Source organism: Desmodus rotundus, chromosome 3 (genome assembly GCF_022682495.2).
Source record: "Desmodus rotundus isolate HL8 chromosome 3, HLdesRot8A.1, whole genome shotgun sequence".
Taxonomy (NCBI): domain Eukaryota; kingdom Metazoa; phylum Chordata; class Mammalia; order Chiroptera; family Phyllostomidae; genus Desmodus; species Desmodus rotundus.
In genome coordinates, this window is record NC_071389.1 from 163101950 (window position 1) to 163123165 (window position 21216).

Genomic DNA, 21216 nt, shown 5'->3' on the forward strand with positions numbered 1-21216 from the left:
ATACTATTCCATCATGTGTACATATCATGGTTTGTCTATCTGCTCATCTATTAATGAACATTTGGCTTATTTCCACCCTTGGCTGATGTGAATATTATGGCCATGAGCATGTATATACATGTATTTATTTGAGTACCCGTTTTTAATTCTTTTTGGCACATACCTAGGAATGAAGTCGCTGGACCATACGGTAATCTTATATTTAACTTTTCCAGGATCGGCTGTGATACTTTTTGTAGCACATCCTTTCTCTTGTCATCAACCCCCAATGAGACTTTTTTTTTTAACTATAGGAATAGGTAGAGCAACTTCAATTCTCCAGCTTGTTTTTGTCTCTATAACTCTTCACACTCTCAAACAGTTTGAAAGACCCCAAAAATCATTCATTGTGTGGGTCAAGTCTATCAACAGTCACTGTGTTAGAAATTACAACTGAGAATTTTTTAAAGCCATGAAGCCATTACTTAGTAACATAAATAACATATTGCTTGGAAAGATAACTGTATTTTCAAAGGTAAAGCATTAGGGACAAGAGTAAGATTTTTATGTATTTGCAGCTAATGTAAGATAGCTAGATTCTCACTCCTGCCTCTACATTCAACTGCTGTGGCAAGTTGTTTTATTGAAGTATTGGAAGAAACTCCAGCCTTACACAGACATGTAATTTTAAAAGCGTAGAGTAGTTCAACAGCCTTTTCAGGGATTTATAAGCATTTTCTTCAATACTACATGAAAACTTAACAAGTGATAGAATCTTAAAGGTTAGTTGTGTGTGGGATCTGAAACTATATGAATGAAGTTTTTACTTGATTACATTAAAATCTGTTAGTCTGCTCAGCACTTTAAATAGCCCTGTTATGCATGCGTGACTGCAACATTAGAAATGTTGGCTCACCGAGTTGTGTATCTCCTCCAAATGTTGATACACATCTCATTACACCATAACAAAAAGTCATATTTGTTAATATCCCCATCCATCTCATCAGAAAAGCATGGGCAGCTTTCAAAGGGACAGATACATGCTTTCCAAAATTCTAATTTTTACTTAGAACCTTGAGCCTTGTTATTTGCAACGAATGTTTGCAGTAGGTGTCCTTGTGTTGACAGGCTTACTTCATTTATTTTTTAAAAAGTACCTGCCAATTTCCCAAGTCTGCATAATAATATTTTGTCAGTTCTTTCAAGTAAAAGATATCTCATGAAAAAAAAAAGGGACTAGTTTCGCTCACAACTTAAACAATTGTACAAATGCTTTTCCTCAAAATAACCCTCGCACTGTCTGTGGCAGAAATTCTTGGTGTGTGTTTCTAAATTCGTCATATAGCATTTTTAAAAGGCACATACTGAAAGATCAAGGTTTAATAAAAGATCTCATAAAGATTTAATGATCTTTACTGCTCCATCAAGGATGTTCCTAAGAGAAAGCAGATCTTCTGTTTCACCGCAGGGGTGTGGCAGTGACTCCTACCCAGCACAGTGCAGGCCCCTGCGTGTGACCAGCAGTTTTACCCACCCCTGTTCTCCAGCCATCCGTGCAAACGCCAGCATTGGGGGAAAGGCAGCAACAGTTTCAGTAGTATTATTATTTAAAAAGTTTCCCTACACACAACTCTCTGACAGGATCTCAGAGAACCCAAGTGGCCTGTACATTACGCTTTAAAAGCGACTGCTTTAAACTTAGAAGCTGACCAGAGAAAAGTTATACAGGAATAGCTTTCTACAGGCAGAACTAGAAATTTGGGATTCCCAAGCAAATCAGTGGGAAAAAATGTCCCAAGAGTGGCTTGTGCTAAGTGCCAAAGAAGACAGAGAAAAGGAAAGAAGCAGTCTTAACCTCCTAAACAGCCAGATTTCTTGAATGGTGCTAAGCATCCCTGCTATATAACCAATGCTTCTACTCCTATTTCTTCCTCTGGCTGAGAAAGTGCATTCTCTAGAGCTCCAAATTCTCTCTATGACCCCCATAACCCCTGCACCACCTCTGTGGATCTTCATTTATCGACTCATCTCCACTTTTTTTTCCCTTCCAGGCCATTCCAGAGACTATGAGTAAGTAGATGAGTATCTTAGATTCATACCTCAAAGTTCTGTCACTCCTCCAGAACTTTCTATGACTCTCCACTGACAATTGCAGTTTTCTCATAGGGTCCCCAGAGAGACATTTTTCCCTTTAAAAATTACCCATACATCACTAAAACTTGAGACATACTTTTGTATAAAGTACAAAACCTACTCTTAACATTCAAGGCCTTGCAGTTTGGACCTCAACTAAATTTCTTGCATTGTGGCCCATTAGCTCTTTTTATTTATGGTTCCCAAACCCGACAGTTCATCAGAATCACACTGAAAGCATTTTCAAGCTACAGATTCCAGATGCCACCCCTGAAATTCTGATTTAATTGCTCTGCAATGGAGCCCAAGAATCGGTATGATTTTTAAAGTTTCTCCTTGGATTCTAATGTCTACCTGGGTCTGGTAATAGGAGCTGGAATTACTTTAGTCTGACTAGTTTCTTATCAGCCTTCCAACTGTCACACCTTTGAACCTTCACACTTCTGCTGCCCACCTTCTTATACCCTGTACTCACTTTCCACCTAATCCAATCCTGCCCACTCTGGAGATTCAGCTCAATTAATACCCAGTCAGTCTCTACAAATATCCTCCCTGAAGGCACCAACAGGAAAGCAAGTCATTATTCCTAGGATTCCAGGAATACTGTTGCTCTTTTCCATTTATTTGACACATCATCCATACCACCTCCTTTACTGTTGCTGTGAATAATTTTTGCCATGCTCTCCTTGTTTAACATGTACATAGTTTCATCTCCCTATCTACACTGTACAATGGAAAGGCCTCCAGGACAGGAAGGCAACTTATTCTTTTGCATACCACGCTCCTAGCTACTGTCTTGCATAGCACTGGCTTTAAAACAATCTGTTATTTTGATGACACATATGTAAAAATTCTAAAATATGCAAGAAAACATTTAACATTCACACTGCAATTTCTGGTTTATGAAAAATGTTCATATCTGTTATTTTCCTTGTGATGTTAACCCTATTAAATGTGGTAGTCTTGATTACCCCTATGTTTAAGGTAGAACTAAGGCTTAGGGAAGTCTAACCTAACCAAGTTTAAATTAACTAGTAAGTGGAACAGTAGGGAAATTAATTCAGGTTTATCTAATTCCAGAGGCTAAGCATTCAACCGTTATCCTATATTTCTTTAAAAACCATGTATCACTATTCATTTTGTATCCCCTAATTTTTATTTTAAGTATCTTATATAATGCATTCAAGCAGAAAATGGGCATCTTTATTCAGTACACGAGGCTAAGCTCCTAACAAATGTCATCTCATTTAATTCTCAGGAGCAAAAGCAAATAATTCTGAAAGGCCTGGGGGTGGGGCAAGGAGAAAACCATGAGGACAGATGAAGTCGGCCTCACCAAGGAAAGGAAGCATGAAATAAAACTTAAGAGGTGGGTAGGAATAAACTAGGCAGCCACTGAAGGTAAGAGGAAATGAGCACCAGTCATTTCGGGGCTGATGAGAATTTGAGCCTGGCCACTCGGAATGTGTTTGCAGGAGAGTTAGTTCCACACTGTGAGAGAAAGTCAGCAGGCTAGGGTGAGGCTGATGGGGAAGATCTGAGAAGGCCAGGAGAGTTAATACTGTCTCGATTCCTTATGTAATGGGCTGTTGCCAGGGTCATTTCCTCGCTTAAATACTTTCCTGATAACATCTTTGAAGTTTGATTTATTGAGTCAATATGCCTTGTTATTCGTGGCCCCAAAGCTGGATACTCCCTGCTGAAATCTAGAACACTGAAATATGAGCAGGATCAATCAAAATACACAGCAAATCATTCTGAACCTTTTTTTTAGAAGCTATTCCCATAGTCAAAATGTCAAAAAGACTTTTTTGTTACCTTTTCTTCTTTTCGAAGAGAAATCACTAGAATTTCTATTTGACTTTGGTTCTATGGCCAGAATATTTCTTCAAAAGGCTTCCTGCTATCTGAAATATATGATTTTAAGCTTAAAAAGAGCAAGCCTGAACAGGTTCTAGTTTGAACTTGTTTAGTTCAATGCAATAATCACATCGAGGAGTCTGAGAAAACTTGGGCTGTAACGATAATACAGGTGGGCTCAGGGATGCAGAATTATGGGTCCTGTCTAGAACTATCCTTGACACCATAAATATCCAGGGATTCTCCAAAGGCCTTTTCACTTTAGAGGATTTAGGGGGTAGCTCTGGGAGATTTGCTGGAAATCATCAGTAAGCCCTGGGTTTCAGGTTCCAGGGCGTACAACAAATTGTGAAAACAGGCGATTGTTTAACGTTCCCTTCATTTAACACATTATTGCTCAGGTCATTAAGTTTAAAAATAATAATGAAATAAAATAAATAAGCCTCAGAATCCCATCTTTCATTATGAACCATGTTAAAAATTCTAATACTAAATGATTTGTCTCCACATTGAAACTATTAAAAAGGAGAGAAGAACTAAAATTAAAGTGAATTTCTATTAGGCACTTATTTAACAAGTCCTGCGAGCTTACTATATGTATGGATTCTAAGAACTGCAGGTGAACTGGTGAATAAGAAAAGTTTCTGCTTACATGGGTCTTACATTCTAGTAGGGAAATAACACACATGAACATACATCCCTCTGTATATAAGAAAACTATCAGGCCATAGTAAGTGCTTTGTGGAGAGTGACAGGGTAGCTGCTTAAGATTAGGTGGGCAGGGAAAATGCTTTCTGAGGAGAAGATATTCAAACAAATCTAAATGACAGGAAAAAGTCAATCCCTTGAAAATGCAGGAAGGCATCTTCCAGGAAGAGGAAAGAAGTAATGCACAGGTATATTTCAAGAAATAAAAAAGAACCCTATACACCACACACCTGGACAATTTTTAAATTGGGGTTGATGCTGCAGATCTAATAAAAGAGAACAAAACATAGTTGCGATGGTCTGAATGTTAGTGTCCCCGGAATTCACACGTTGAAACCTAGTGCCCACTGTGATGATGTTAGGAGGTGGGGCTTTTTGAAGGCGCTTAGGTCAGGAGGGGGTAGAGCCCTCATGAATGGGAGTAGTGCTTTACAGAAGGGACTCCTGAAAGATCCCTTCCCCATATGCCATGTAAGGACACGACAAAAAGATGCCTCCTGTGATCGAGGAAGTGGGTCCTCACCAGATATTGAATCTGCTGGCATCTTGATCTTGGACTTCTCAACCTCCAGAACATAAGAAAAAATGTTTATTGTTATTTAGCCACACCATTTATGGTAATTTGTATAGCAGCCTGAACAAACTGAGACAATAATGGAATAAAAACATAAAATAATGGGACTGGAGTGACAATTATCTATCCTTTCTCATTCTCATCACTCTTGGCAGTTGCTGTTCTTTTGGACTATAGCAACCTTATTCCAAGTGAATGGTACACTTCCCTTCTTTCTATTAGAAAGGTAACATGTATTTTCCCCTTATCATTATAAGTAGGAATGCCACAATAAAATTATATTATACCATTGATCATTTTAGCATTTTTATTAATTTTGAATTATTAATGAGTAGCCCTGGCTCAGTGTGGCTCAGCAGACTGAGTGTCAGCCTTCGCGAGCCAAAGGGTCACCAGTTTGATTCCCAGTCAGGGCACATGCCTGGGTTGCGGGCCAGGTCCCCAGTAGGGGGTGCATGAGAAGCAATCACACATTGATGTTTCTCTCCCTCTTTTTCTCCCTCCCTTCCCCTCTCTAAACATAAATAAATAAAATCTTTTAAAAATTATTAATGAGTATACTCTGAATAAAATCCAAGATGAGGATTTGTCAAGCATCAGTGACCTCACTAAGATAGTGAGCAAACTAGCACTGCATTCACTTATTTTTTTAAGATTTTATTTATTTACTTGTAGAGAGGATGGAAGGGGAGAGAAAGAAAGGGAGAAAACCATCAATGTGAAAGAGATACACCTATCAGTTGCCTCTCACAAACCCCAACTGGGGACCTGGCCTGCAACCCAGGGAAGTGCCCTGACCAGGAATCGAACTGGTGATCTTTTGGTTCACAGGGTGGCACTCAGTCCACTAAGCCACACCATCAGGGATGCATTCACTTTTAAAGCAGTAGAGGACTGACAGTGAGTCCTTCACATCCAGTGAAAAATATCTGGATTAACCGCACTCGATTTCTAAAGATACCCAAGATTCCTCGGGATAGAGTTTACACTCCACTGATATAACAGACAGAAGGCTATTTGTATCTGCATCATGGGTAAATCAAGATTGTTTTCCTTTGACTTTGTTCCTCCAGCCATCAGAAGTTAATAACAACAATCCTGCCAACCTCTGAGACATATGTCGATGTTAAATAATAATAGTAATGACTATGATGATAATAATAGCAACTGCCATTTCCTGGACAGCAAAGGTGTTAGACGGTTTGCCAAGATGGCCACTGTATTTCCTCCTGTCCCTGCATTGTATACCCCTTGAAATAAAACTTTGCAGTCTCTCCTTTCAGAAGTGGCCTCTCTTTCTCCAGCCCTTGAATCTGGACTAGGCTTGTGACTTGCTTTAGTCAATAGACTATATGTGGAAATGACATTAAGTAAGTGCCAGAGCCTAGGCCTAAAAAGGCCTATTGCTTCTGCTCTTGCTCTCTTAGAATGCTGCTGAAGACCACCCTGTAAAGAAGTCCAAACTAGCCTACTGGTGGAGGAGAGGCCACCTGGAAAGATAGGCCCCACCATCCCGGCTGTTGCAGCCGTACCAGTTGAGGCCCCAGACCGGTGAGAATGGCTGTCTCTGAACACCCAATCCCAGCCGAGCCTCCAGCTACCCTCAGCCACACGAGTAAACCCAGGCCAGACCATGGAAGTATTGTGGACTCAACCACAAATATCATGAGACGGAAATCATTGTTGTTTTAAGCTCTTACATGTTGGGATGGATTTTTTGCAATTACAGATAACTGAAATACTAAGTATGGACTAGAGATCTAAGTGCTTTATATTTACTATCTAAATGAATCTTCTTAACAATCCTGTGCAGCCAATACTGTTAATGACACCACATTATAAATAAAGAACTTGAAGTTCTGTGAATTTAAATAACTTAGCCAAGGTCACACAGTAAAGAAACAAACTCAGCTCTGGCTTCAAGCACACATTTATATCACCTACTATTCTGATGATGTTTTTGAAGGGAACAAGAGGGGTTGGTGCGGCTTTTAAAATCAAGGTCAGTTATTAGTATTATTTTTCTGTATGAGATGTAATACTTCTGTTTTGGGAATTTCAAGGAAATAGTGTATATGAAAAAAGAAGACAAAATTTAAAGTGTAGATTACTTATGAAGAAATATGCACATATATATCAATATTTTATATTCAAATAACTGCCAAATAAAGTATGTAGTGCAGTAACTTTAGTAATTTAAATACATGACACTGCAGTGCTGGATCCTCTACAAATTTGTTTTAAAAAATCAGCCCATCTGAATTGCTATGCTACTTTCATGAGGTTAAAAATCACTAATCATGTTCTCCCCAAGGCACTCAAGTCACTTTGATGTTTTGTTTCAGGCCAGGCCACCTCCTTGGGGATCCTTTTGTTCAGCTGCACCTGGGCCCACACAGAGGCAAACTAATTAATCAAACTTCCTATGGGTGAGAGGTTACACTCATTATTTATTAAGCATCTGCTAGTTATCTCATTGCTAGGTCCATGGCGGAGACAACAAGTGAGGACTGTGGTCTCTAATGATGACAAGAGTATGTGATCGACCAAGTTGTCCCCTCCCTTCAGCCTCTCTGGCCATCAGTTGAGAGATCTGACAAGCATTAATGTAGCAGCTGTGGTCATCCACCCAGAAGGTGGATCATTTCCATCAATCTACTGAGCTCACACATGCCATGAGTCATGATTAAAGGAACTGTCTTGAAAGCTTCAGTAACTAGGAACAAATTGCTCATTGCCAGCCCTAGTGGTTGCCCACCTGGTTTGCACCTCCCACACCATATCTGAGGTCTTTCAAAAAGAATAATTTTCAGACCTACACACTTACAACATATCCAAAATAGCAGACAAAATGAACATCTGCATTAAAGAGAAACACCCTCACTGCTTTTGAAAGTCCCCACTGGAGCCCTGGCTGGTGTGGCTCAGAGGGTTGGGCATCATCCCCCAAACCAAAGGGTCACCAATTCACTTCCAGTTCAGGGCACGTGTCAACTCCAGTTGGGGCCACATGAGAGGCAACCGATCAACGTTTCTCTCACATTTCAATGTTTCTCTCCCTCTCTCTGAAAAATAAATACATAAAATCTTTTTTTTTAAATAAAGTCCCCATTGGAAAGTGGTGTTCAGAGCTTCCTTTTCCAGTCCTGATCCACTTTCATTATATGTGGCTAATGACAAAACTGCTACCCATTGCCTTGGCAACACATCCATGTGCTAAAAAAGGAAATAAAAAACCTGAGGTTTATTTTAAATTTTCCAGCTGCCAGGCCCCTTACACTAAATTAGAAAATACTTTTTAAAAGCAATAGGTAATAATAACCCACAAATAGTAACAGGATATTTTATGAGAGAAGGCAGTTATGAAAATGTATTAGAGTCTATTTTTTAAATATGAATCCAAGAGTTTTGATGCCATTCACATTCTGTATGTTATCCGTTAAAATATTATTTTTGCTCTCAAATATATACCATCCTCTTTTAGTAAATTCCTGAATTTTTCATGTATTGAAATTTCCCATACTGAAATTTATATATGGTTAAAGGAAATAAAATTACTCTGAGGAAGCTTTAGCTGTACATTTGAAAATAATTAAAGACTATTGCTTTAAAGCTATAGTGTATAAACCAAATTAAAATGCAAGTATAAAACTCAAGAATTTCTGAATCTTTATTGTAAGTTTCCAGCAGAAGATAACTGTAGCCTCGTAATTCAGTTACCTGTTATTTACATTTTACTTCTACATTCCTGTGGTTCTACTTTTTTCTTTTATCAAATTCTGTTGGTAAATGATAAAACAAAAGAATTAAAAGTTTTCAAAGCTGGGCCTTAATATTAAGAAGTAGCAGATTGTAGATTAGCCAACTACCACAGAAGTATTCATAGCATTTTATTTCCACGCTTCAATTTGTTGGCTAGAAGCTGCCTTTCACAGATATCCCGGGACTTGCTCGCAGTTGAGGAAGCAGGCTGGGCAGCTTTCCCAGGAAACAAGGCAGGGCCTGCATTTTGTCGGAATGGAAGCACATCGAGACTACACTCGGGGTACGATGCCAGAGTCTGCATACGTCCTCACCCTGTAATTAACTGTTGCTGTTACAACAGGATTCTCATCTCCAAAGGGGGCCTTTTAATGAGTTTATGTGTTTATCTTATTTTCAAAAGGATTGTTTTCCTGAATCATTGAATTCTGAAAGTATTTAAAAATTGTCTCAGTGTTGTTTTTTATTTATAGGGAGTATGACATAGCTAATTAATTGAACACCTTGAATATATAATGATGTCTACCTGATTTTTTAAAAAATAAGTTATCAGCCCTGACTGGTGCGGCTCAGTGGGTTGGGCATCATGCCACTAACCGAAAGGTCCTGGTTTGATTCCCACCCAGGGCACATGCCTGGATTGAGGGCTAGGTACCTGATGTTCTTCTCCCTTCCTCCCTCTCTAAAAATAAATAAAATCTTTAAAAAAATAAGTTATCAAAATAGTATGGAAACCTAAATAACCATCACTAACAGTTGCTGAGCACTCATTATATACCATGATATACACTAAGAGCTCTTATGCTTCATTCATTCATTCAACATATGCCTATTGTCTCCTATGTGCACTATTCTAGGTCCTGGAGAAGAACAGTGAACAAAACGAAAGCCCCTTCCTGGAGCTTACGCTGCAGTAAGAAGACTATTAAATAAGCAAAGCATAAAGTATGTAAAATGAAAATAAGTGCTATGTGTTTGTGCATATAAATATCTCATCCAAATAAGTTGACACGAGCAGAGACTTGAAGAAGGTGAGAAAATCCAAAACTGGGTCTCGGGGGTGGGGAGAAATGTTTCTTAAAGATCATTGAGCAATTATTTCTTCAGGACTTCTTATAACTACTCACCATTTAATCCTTACAGCAGCACTTCATGGTAGGTATTTTTATTGCTCCCATTTTGAAAATATTAAGAAACTTGCTTAAAGCCACACTACCTATAAAAGGCAAGCTAAGATTTAACCCATATCTGCCTTGCTCACAAACCTTGCTTTTGACCATTTTCCTCCTGTCAAATCACCCAACTACCCAAAAGCAAGATTTCTACATGTTCAATATTGATATCTACCTAATAGAATAGTTCATTACAACATTACACTTAAAAAGAAAAAAAATCAATTTGAGAGAAAAAAGTAAATGAGGTTTAGCTCAATCAAATAAATAAATGAAAAAACAAATGCCTCTCTGCTAACCTCTTGAGGGATGTAGATAGAGGCAGAGCAGACTTAGTAAGTTATGGCTCTCCAGGCACGCGCGCGCGCACACACACAGAGGATGTCCTGGCTGGCCCTGTAATGGCAGGTACTGAAATCACCTCTCAAAGCAGCGCTCTCAGAGCTGCCCGAAGGGGCCATGACTAAGGGGAGGGAGAGGAAGCAGAGGGTAGGAACAGAGTTTATTGTGGGAAGTCTCTATCATCACTTCCCCTTCTGCTCACCCCTCTCTTTTCAACAGAATCTTAGCATCAGGATTGGATGATTTCATTTGGGCACATAAATGAGCTGGTCACAAGGTATAATCTACCTCCAGACTGGTCCTGCTGGGATGGGAGGAATTGGTTTCAAGACCTGCGATCCACGTGACTTCATGTAACCGCTACATTTCACAAGGACTTAGCCCTGTGGCTGGTTGAGAAAGGGTGGCAGAACTATCACCATTTCCTTGCTTAGGATTGGAGCCCCTTGATTTCCCCTTCCTCCCTGGAAACTCAGGTATCTGTGCATTAAAGTTATCTGTAAAGATTAAAGGGCATGACTAGGAAAAGGGGGAAGGGGAAAGCTGTGTTCTCCAACCATTCCAGACCTGCGTAAGTGGAGTTTTACGGTCCCTGAGTGATTTGAGGGAAAGTAAACATAAAACACAAGCAATCAACGGTAAATTATCTTAATACCAGGGATAGATACTTTTTTTCCTGCTTCTCAAATACAAAGAGGAAAATCAGGAGGAGTGGCTTAGGTTGTAAAATGTAAAGTCAAGGACCCTTGAGCTTAGTTCTCAACTTCTCAGTAGTCAATTACGTGTGAAACATAATTAATAGCATGATAAATATAAGTTGTGGAAAATGCGAAAGTCAGAGGCCCCTTCCATGGGCCTCCTACAGTGCCTGACATAAAGAGGTCTTAATCAACATTAGCAGGGCTATTAAAACGTATCACCTATTAAAAGTGTGCTCTTCCCTGGCACCTCTTACTGGAGTTTCTCTGTGTGGGTGTGTTCGTGAGAGAGGAGTCAGTGAGCAGAGAGTGTACTGGGTACAATGTGTATTCGTCAGAGGAAACAGATCTCAGTGAGGAAGAACATATGTTTTTGACACTGAGTCTGTGCAAAAAGTACAAAGTCCCTTAAGTTGTACTAAGAAAAAAAAAACTACCGTATTACAAAAAATCTTTTATTTCACACATGTCATCTTGGCACATTCCCCTTCTACTGTTTTTTCTGCCTGACTAAATAGCCCTTTCTCACCCTCAGGTACAGGAAAACTAGGAACTGTTTCGAACAGTCTGACACAAACTGACTAACCAGATACGCTTACTCACTAGGGAATCCCAGAGGCGAATCTCAGCCCCGTAAGCTACATGACTCTTCAGGGCACACCTGCCCGGAAGGCGGCCCCCACGCCATCCAGCGGATATCACATCCTTCGAAGGCTGGGCGGAGGCCGAGCTAGGCAGCCAAACTTGGGCGCGGATCTGGCGTGCAGTATCCTAGGTGATTCCAGAGTGCGCGCTACCCTTGAGCGCCCGCGCCCTCCCCCACCTCCCCGGGGGCGGGCCCAACTGGCCAGGTGCGGGCGCCGGCGGCCGGCTCCGCCCCCGCTCCCGGGCCGAGTGCGCCTGCTTGGCGGGAGCCGCGCCCCCTCCCCCGGGGAGGCTGAACTCCAGCGTCCCCTGGCTCTTGCTCCGGTCCGGCCTGGCCTCCCACCGGCGCTGGGGGCGGGGCTGGAGGCGGGGCCGAGGCGGTGAGGCGGGGCTCGCACCAGTGCCCTGAGCTCCGCTGCAGCTTCACCCGCAGGTCTCGTGGCAGGCGAGCGTCTCGGTCGCTTCCTTAGGTCCCATGGCAGCCCTCAGCACCCCCGCTGAATGCGGCTACATCCGGACGGTCCTGGGGCAGCAGATCTTGGGGCAGCTGGACAGCTCCAGCCTGGCTCTGCCCTCCGAGGCCAAGCTGAAGCTGACGGGGACCAGCGGGCGCACCGGCCAGGCGGCCAAGAGCCTGCGGATCCAGGAACAGGTGCAGCAGACCCTGGCCCGGAAGGGCCGCAGCTTCGTGGGCAATGGTGAGTGGAGCTCCGCGGCCCCCCGGCACCGCCCCAACCCCCCTCTTCTACCTTCCCCACCCACTCCCTCACCTCTCAGCTCCCCGTTGCTTCGACTCGCTGCTCCCTGAGGGTGCGGGACCTAGGCTTCTGCCCACCTGTTGCGGTGTCTTTGTACGAGCCGTCGCGCCTCCCTACTCAGGCCAGCTTACCTGGGGAAAGCACTCCTTTCTAAAATAACCTCCTACTCAGCTTTGTCATATATGTATCTACGTATATTAAGTGCACATACATATCTATGGGAAAGAATCCGCTCCACGATTTTCACTCCTTCCTTAACCTGCTGCCCTTGTCCCCTTCCCCTCTCCCCACGGGTCTTAATCTGGAGTCTCCGGGAGTCTGTAAACACTTTGAAATTGTATGCAGAAATTCGGTATGATCATTTTTCGAGGAGAAGGCACCCTTAGCTTTTATTAGCTTTTTGAACATTTCGAAAAAGAAAACCTGGAAGTACTGGCGCTCCTACAAACTGTAAATTGCGACTGCCGTGCCTCGCTCAGGTACGTCGGGGCGCTGCGTCCAGTGTAAGGAGCGAGCGATTGATCTAGGAAGTGAAAAAATTGGTTAGGAGGTTTTGAGCCAGGGAGCTATCACACCGCCCCGCAGAGGAGGAGGGGAAGGGGGAAGGGACTTTGGCCCTGCCGGCCCAGCAGCACCACAGCCCGCACCCCTTCAGCCAAGAGGTGAAAGGGGTTTTCAAATAAGTAACATACTCTATCAGTAATTGGTAGCTAGGGTGTAATTGATGAAGGGTGAAGCAGTTGGCAAACTATTATAGTTGTAAAAATTAGAAAACATGAAATATTTTTCCCTGCTAAAAGCCAGATAATCAGAGCCACAGTGTCTCTCCTTTATTAGTCAATTAATTAATTTTTTCATTATAAAAGTATTATAAGCTTACTATAGGAAAGAGAAGAGTTAAGAAATTGAACAGTTAATGAAGTTGGGATATCAGTTTGTTTCCTGCAAAGTTGAACAGTTTCTCTAGGAAGTAGCAGGGCAATGGCCCATGGAGAACACATCAGGAAAAAGGGAAACACTGGGGACCAGACTAGAAGTTTACAACAGCAGCCCCTGAGAGCATGTGTTGTTTTCAACTTCTGTGAAAGAATCCTAAAGGACCAGGCAGGCAATATTTATATATTTGAAAGGTAAGCAGAGATGTGTAGTGGCTATAGTTAATGGAACTGAGTGCCTACTATGTACCAAGAATTGGACTATGTGGTTTGTGTTCATTACGTCATTTATACCCCCACCCCGCTAAACAACCCTTGTTAGATAAATTCTTTAATCTCCATGAGGACACTAATCAGTTAGGTAACACTCAAGTTCTCACAGATAGCAGAACTGAATTTAAACTTATAAGCCTGAATTTTTAAACCACTCCTCAGTTATATTGTTAAGCTTTTTGGTTAGTAACACAAAGTAGAATTTTTATTAGACACCAAGCCCCTTCCCATTTTTCCTTAAATGCAAGTGAAGTGGTTCTGAGAGAGTGGGAGGTCTAGATGACACAGAATTGACACAGTGCATGGAAAAAAACCCAAAAAACCTGAATTTACGTTTATGAGGCTAACTAACCACTGCAAGGCAACAGAGGTCAATTTTTGACCAGTGGAGTCACTGCATCCCTTTAGTCTGTGCAGAACCGGTGCCCCACTGGAACCAAAGTAGCTTCTGCTTGGGGGGACACAGGGATGCACACCAGACCTTCATTCGTACCCTCTGAGAATGGCTAGCCAGGAGGAGCAACCAGCCATCAACTATTCAATAAATGGGGGGAATGATCAGAAGGAAAGGGAGCCTTGCTGAGCATCTACTATGTGCTTAACCCTGTTCTAGAATATATATTCATTTTATTTTATCCTGAAAGCAATTATATGAGATAGACACGAGGAGTAATTTCGCATATGTAGAATGTGTTGGTATCTCAACATTTATTGGATGCTTAGTCCCAAACGCACACATGATCTGTCCTCTCCACAACATGTGCATTCGTGTTGCTTCATGAATTCAAGAGCAGTCGAATGAGCCTGTACTTCATGCAGGACACTGCAAGTGCTGAATTAAACATAGACTCCCCTTGCTTTCAAGCAAGGAGTTTAGAGTCTGGAGAAAGAAACCTCCCCATAAGAAATGCATTATCAAATAAAAAATGGTAAACGACACTAAAAAAAGAACAGTTAATGCATTATGGAGTTTAGAAAGATGAATTAGACCACTCACTGAAGGGAATTTTGAAAAGATTCTGGAGAGATTGGGATTTTAGATCCCCAAAAGTCGATAGGATTGGACCTAGGAATGTGGCTGGAGGGAAAAGCATTTTAGGCAGGAATAGCAGAAATATTTCATAGTTCACGGAATTGATATGGTAGAGCAAAGGGCACTGTCACCGTGCTTCAGCTGTAATGCTAAGGGCAGCTGGTTAAGTGGCTCTTCAAACCAAGGAACAAAGTGTTTGAAATATTTTGATTGCAACAGGAGCTTCCCAGCAAGCTGAAATACACTCAGCAGCATGCACAGAAGTGCAAGTCAGGCAGAGAGATAAAGCAGCAAACAACACCTACTTACTTTAAAGCCTGAGCTTTCTGAGGCTCAAAAAAGTAATCAGCTTGAAAGGAATTTAACATTAACGTGCCATGGAACAATTACCAGAGGTGGTTCAAGTATGTTGTTTAAGTAAAGTTCTTTGAAAAGGTCTGGGGGCTCTTGATGGTTTTGAGTATTACATTTATTATTTCCTTATTACTATCTTGTCTCTAAAGTTGAAACAGACAAGCAATTGTTGAAACAGTGCATCTGGAAAGAATCCTGTATCAACAGGAGAAATTCTGGGAAGAAATGACCCTGGTGTTAGCTCCAGGGCTCTGGAGAATTCTGCATTGTTGACATACCTGTATGACTGAGGCAGCAGATAATCTGAAAACAGATGAGATATAGGGGGCTGATTTGTTGATAAATACCTTGCCAGGATCTTTAGCCCATCAGTTTCTCTCTACTGCCTTAACATACGTGGGTGGTTTTCATTGGAAATCGCTCTAACTGTTGTCATTTTAAACCGTGCCGAATGGTTTTAAAGTTCGCTGTAACTCATGGGGGTGGAGGCAGAGGGGCAGAGGTGCATAGCAGCATTGTGAAATGAGTCTGTATTGTAGGGAATTTTTTAAATCCTTTTATAAGAGTCACAGAGAAGACATTTAAGAATTACAAATATTAGCAAGGGGAAATTTTAAAGTGTCCTTATCGTAGTTATTACACTTACTTTGAAAGTACTGCTACTGTCCATATTCCACTGTTCCCCCTGGTGCCTGTGTAGGAAGACAGTCGTGTTTTAAATTATATGTAATACTTAAAAAATACAATGAACAATATCGTAATAAAATTTGCAACTTTTTCAAATCTACTATAAAACCTTGAGGCATGCTATTTACTTTGACAGTTTCCCTAGCCGATATCTTTTGAATATCTGTTATCAGACGGAATTCTGGAGAAAATACTGAAAACTGGCAAAGGTAGCAAAAAAGGTGATTAATAGGTGTTACACGGCGGGGGTGGGGAGGTTAGACATTGTTCAAATCCTGTGTGAATTCTTTGATTGCCAAAAAGGAATTCCAGGAATGAAGCAATTCTGGAAGCAAGGTGACTAGTCATTCAGAAAGTAGGAGATAATCAGGAGAGGAGAGGAAAACAAAGAGGTCAGTGGTGGGGTGGTAGGGACATGGCCGTGCTGCTCTGAAAGCAAAGTGCCACCTGATTTAATGCACCCCCATGTCTGCCTAATATAGCTCATGGGCCCCTTAGTGTCCAGTGTCTAGCAAATTACTTGCAGTGAGTACCAAAAAAAGAGAAAAGTGTGTCTTTTTTTTTAGGGGTAATCTTGATTATTATTAGTCAAAGGAAATAGAATGTTAACACAATGGTGATTACAAAAGGGAGCTCTCTACCCCTAGAAATGTTTAGAGCATGTCTTTTACGGGTAAGGCCTTGGGTCAGGCAGGACCTGGTAAGGAGGGAGATCAGCAGAACTGATTGTAATAATAAAGTCCTTTGCTCTGTGTGTCACAGTTAAGATACTAGAAATTAAAGACAAGAAGACTGTTCACTTAAGCTTTTAAGAAGGCTTCTTGAATGTCATCTCTGTCCTGTGCTAGTGGTTCCAGTCGTGGGAATAGAGGGCAGCTCACTTGAATTAGATATTCTAGGTATTTGTTGTTCACATCGGCTCCTTCTCCTAAAGTGTTGTTTTGGATATCAGTTTTAAATTGTTTTCCCATGTATTAAAATAAGACTATATGTATTTGTTTTATCTACAAATAGTTAACATTGATTTTACACTAAAATTGAATTGCTGCGCTGATCAGTAACAATTATTAAAGCTTTATTTTCTTTCTTTTCTGAAAGAACACACATATTATTGGCAACCTATCAATGATACTAATGAAGTATAATAAGAAATATGTTGCTAAAACCTCTAATATCTAAAAATCAGACGTGGTTGATACGGCCTGTCATAAGATCAGTTTGTTCTATCTCAGATGACATTCAAGAATTTTCAGTTATACACTTCTGAGATCCATGTTTTCCAGCTATTTGTGTGTGTACACAACTGTGTGAAGACACAGAGAGCATACTTCGCCTGGAGAAGTAAACAGTTAAAGGCAGTGTTGCGAGCGGGGAATAGACAAATTTAGGAGAAAACCTAGTCTTTGTATTGGAATTAGCCATCTCACTCCCCTGCCTTATCAGAGTAGGAATAATAGAATTTCAGTCCTCTTACAATAGAAATATTAAGAAATCTGTTGCATGTCTTTGTGTGATGTAGTTAATGGTGATTGGATATTGGACATAAAAGCTGTCGTTATGTTATGAGCTGGGGAACCCAATATGTCGCCTTACAAAAAATATTTATAAAAAAGAAAACATAATCGCCATTACCATGAAAAGAATTCACATATTTGTACTCTTAGAATAATCAGCTTTAGGCTTAACAATATTATTGTAATTGGCCAAAGCATTACAACCACATTTCGGCAATTGTTTCATTTTCAGAAGAAAATATTACTCATTAGACGCTTAATAAATTATTCCCACTAAATCTTAAATCTCAGTAATACATCCATGGGATGGGGTTAAGAAGGATCACATCAGAATTATTGTAGCTTGATTATCTCTCCTCTTTGAAGGAGGAAAAAAGGGAACTTTTCTTGACAGATAATAGGAACTTATTTAAGCCACCAAAATACTACAGATAAATACATAAGCCATACAGAGAAGAGAATGACGGTAAATACATGTGATCCAGATGTAGAACTAACCTTGCCAGAATGAGCACGGGAAGTTTTTCTGATCACCCAGGAAGAAAGTCAGCCCATAGTTGGGGGAAAGAATTTTCCTTCCTCTATATTCCCAGAATAACAGAGAAACGGTAAAAAAATATTTGAGCACCTACCTTCCACCCGCTCCAAGACAAAAACACACAAGCAACTACAGTCCTCACATTTTGGCTCCACCGTGCAATCCACGGGAGAGATGCCAGCCTGCAGGATTGAGAGCACGCTGAATTTGTGTGACTGGCATATTTTGAGTGTACCAGGAACTATGACTAATCAGCAATTACCTTGTCAAGTGCTGGTGCAGGACTGCACTAGAAGTGAGTGTAAAGGACATGAGTCTTCATGTCAAGGAGGTAAAAATTTACTTGAAAGATAAGACAGCCTCTTCCTGTTCTGTTCTGGCCTCACTCCAACCCATTTTCCCCATAGCTACTAGAGTACATTTTCTAAAGTCTCATCGAATCATCTGATTTATTTTCCTTCAATTCATTTTCTTGCTATTATCTATAGAAGTAAAATCCTCACTCAGCATGGCATTCCAAGGTCTTTGTGGTCTGATGCCTGCAACCTCTCAAACGTCGTACTATCACTAGTACCCCCACGACTCCAAACATGTGTGATTTATCTTGTTTGGTATTCTTACTCCTGCCCCTTGCTGCACTCCCCCCTCCCCTCTCTTGGCCTGATTAACTCTTGCAAACCCCTCAAAACTCAATTCAGTTGTATCCCCAATGGCAGCCTCCCCTCACCCCTCCTCCACCTCATATTGTAGTGGAAGATCTTAAATACAAGTTAAAGATTTGATAATCATGAGTCACAGGCGATGTTTCAGCAGGGGAGACAGGTGAAAATGCAAGGGTTTCCTGAAACCACATTTGGCAGATTCGCTGGATTTAGCGGAGAAGGGATAGTAGTTATGAATCATTTGGGAGGGAAGAGGTTAGCTCTGCCATTGAGACGCTGTGGAAATTTCATGACTTAAAACCCCTCACAAAAACCTGTAATGAGTTTTTAAAGCAAAAAAAAAAAAATCTGTGAGTTCCATAAATTCATCTTTTTGGCTGTTGCAGCATTGTGGGAGTGTATGATATTTGTCATCACAGTTCTGAAGTTATCATTATGGGATATCTCAGCAGGTGAATTGGCAGGAATGTCAAGTTGGTAAGGAGACAAATTACAGGAATTAAGAGATTTAGAAAATTCCAGGCTGTAGCAATTTAGTACTTCACCAGTGTGCTAAGTTACCAGTTTATAATCACAAATTCTATAATGACATATTCTGACTACTCAAACAAAATACATTCTGTAGACACTGGCACTATGAAAGGGCCTTTTAAATGTGTATGTGTGTGGTTATCTAGAGCAGTAATTTGAAGATTGTCCCCAAAATGCCATAAGCTGATGTATCAGAGAATAACCTCAAACGCTTAAGAGACTCGAAAAATAAGGACTCCCGGCAGCTGGTCAATATATCCATTCACTAGTCACACAGCGGTGTGTGGAGCATATTGCCCATTCTCCCAAGAGAACACGTCTGCCCCTGGCGTGTTCAACATTGTTGGAAGGCAGCTGTGCTCACCGCTGCGCCGCCAATGCCAAGCCCTGACATAGCACTGGCTGTGAACTCTCACAGAGTGGACTGTCCAGCTATATACCCAGTACACTGAATTGTTTCTTAGGGTTGGGTATGTGAGCTGTGTTAACTGTAATAATAATTACACAATAATTACTACTGCACACATTTTGTTAATTCTTCAATAATACTTTGATGTGCTTTAGAACATTCATTCACCGTACTTTCTGACACCAACAAATTCTACTCATTTTCCAGCCTGAGCAGGTACGTATCTGAGATATGTGCAAGGTGTGAAATTGTGGTTTCCATAAATATCTGGTCATTTTTTTAGAAAGTAAGACTAGAAGAAGATAAAAGAAGCTTGTTTGTTTTTTAACGTAAGTCAGGGGAAAGAATTCTACGTTATATGCCCACACAAACAAAAATGTATCCTACTGTATGGTTCTTGATGGGTCCTGACAGATTTCATGTTTTCTTTTAAGTTACTACTTTTGCTAGCAAATAACTTTAGGAGCCACTAAAATTTGAGTTGCTATACAGAGGTCTAATAACTTTCAAGATGCCGTGTCTCAACTCTATTAGCAGGTCCCCAGTTTTACTCTCATGGCAGAAGTGAGATTTCTGCAGGTGTGCAGAGGAGAGCTGCTGTTACCCAGAGGTTGCTGCAGAAAGACCAAATGCCAGAGGTGATAGCTTTTAGGTGATAGCTTTCCAACTTCTCCGAAAAGACCATTGTGAATCCACACTGGGAAGGCAGCTGCTTGTGAGCACAATTAAGTGTCACATTTAAATCAACATCAGTAGTGAATGCCACCTGGATTGCATACCAGCATCCATTTTTTCCCCCAAACCAATACATGGCTTTTATTGCATCGTTACAACATCACAGATTATCTAAGTCTGAGGGGTCACCGGACATCTTGCCGTTCCTGTAGCTGAACAACTTAGATCTTATTCATCAGCCTGCTGAACTGTTGGTCTTTCTCAGAAACACAGATACCATCCAACAATTTCTGATATCCTTCATTTTAACTGTTGTGGCTTGTTGAATCAAAGCAGCTGAATTTGATACAAGTTCAGTGTTGGTTCCTTACAGAATGAACTCATCTTTCTGGGCTTGAGATACTCAACAATCAATGCCTGACCTCATCCGAACCCTGCAGATACATTTTTCACCCAAGAAATTGCAGGTTTCAACAAGAGAACCAGTCTCCTGAATAACGACATTGATGGGGAAATAAGCGTACACAGACCTCATCTTTTTCTTTTTTTAATTTAATCTTATTGTATTTTTCCCCATTACCATTTAACCCCTTTAAAACCCTCTTTCCCAGCAATCATCACACTGTTTTTCATGTCCACGAGACATTTTTCCTTTATGCTCAATCTCTCCACCCCCTAACCTCCCCTCCAAACCTACCCACTAGCTGTCATCTGCTCTCCATCTATGAGTCTGTCTGTTTTGCTTGTTAGTTCAGTTTGTTCATTAGATTCCACATATGAGTGAGATCATATGGTATTTGTCTTTCCCTGACTGGCTTATTTCACTTAGCATAATGTTCTCCAGGTTTACCCATATTATTACAAAGGATAAAATTTTCTTCTTTTTTACAGCTGAGTAGAATTCCATTGTGTGAATGTCCCATAGTTGTTTTATTCGTTCTATTGATGGACACTTGCACTGTTTCCATATCTTG

At 40.9% G+C, this 21216-nt stretch overlaps 1 protein-coding gene, 1 long non-coding RNA gene and 1 pseudogene across 3 annotated transcripts in view; 2 read left to right on the top strand and 1 right to left on the bottom strand.

The window, feature by feature from the left end:
* Window positions 1–12257, top strand: part of LOC112318569 (protein lin-28 homolog A pseudogene) — a 43461-nt pseudogene extending 31204 nt beyond the window's left edge.
* The window catches only part of PKP2 (plakophilin 2), an 85389-nt gene continuing 76343 nt past the window's right edge, over window positions 12171–21216 (top strand). The window contains exon 1 of one of the 2 annotated variants that reach the window (XM_053921645.1): window positions 12171–12571. In XM_053921645.1, coding sequence (XP_053777620.1) covers window positions 12349–12571 — 223 coding nt within the window. In that variant the 5' untranslated portion in view covers window positions 12171–12348. The remainder of the gene's footprint in view (window positions 12572–21216) is intronic. The other variant, XM_024575515.4, reaches the window with a different exon arrangement.
* Window positions 12900–18188, bottom strand: LOC123478185 (uncharacterized). Its single transcript, XR_006653324.2, has 3 exons — window positions 18060–18188; window positions 15873–15918; window positions 12900–13154 (listed from the first exon to the last, which is right to left on the bottom strand). It is a non-coding gene; the product is annotated as an uncharacterized lncRNA (long non-coding RNA).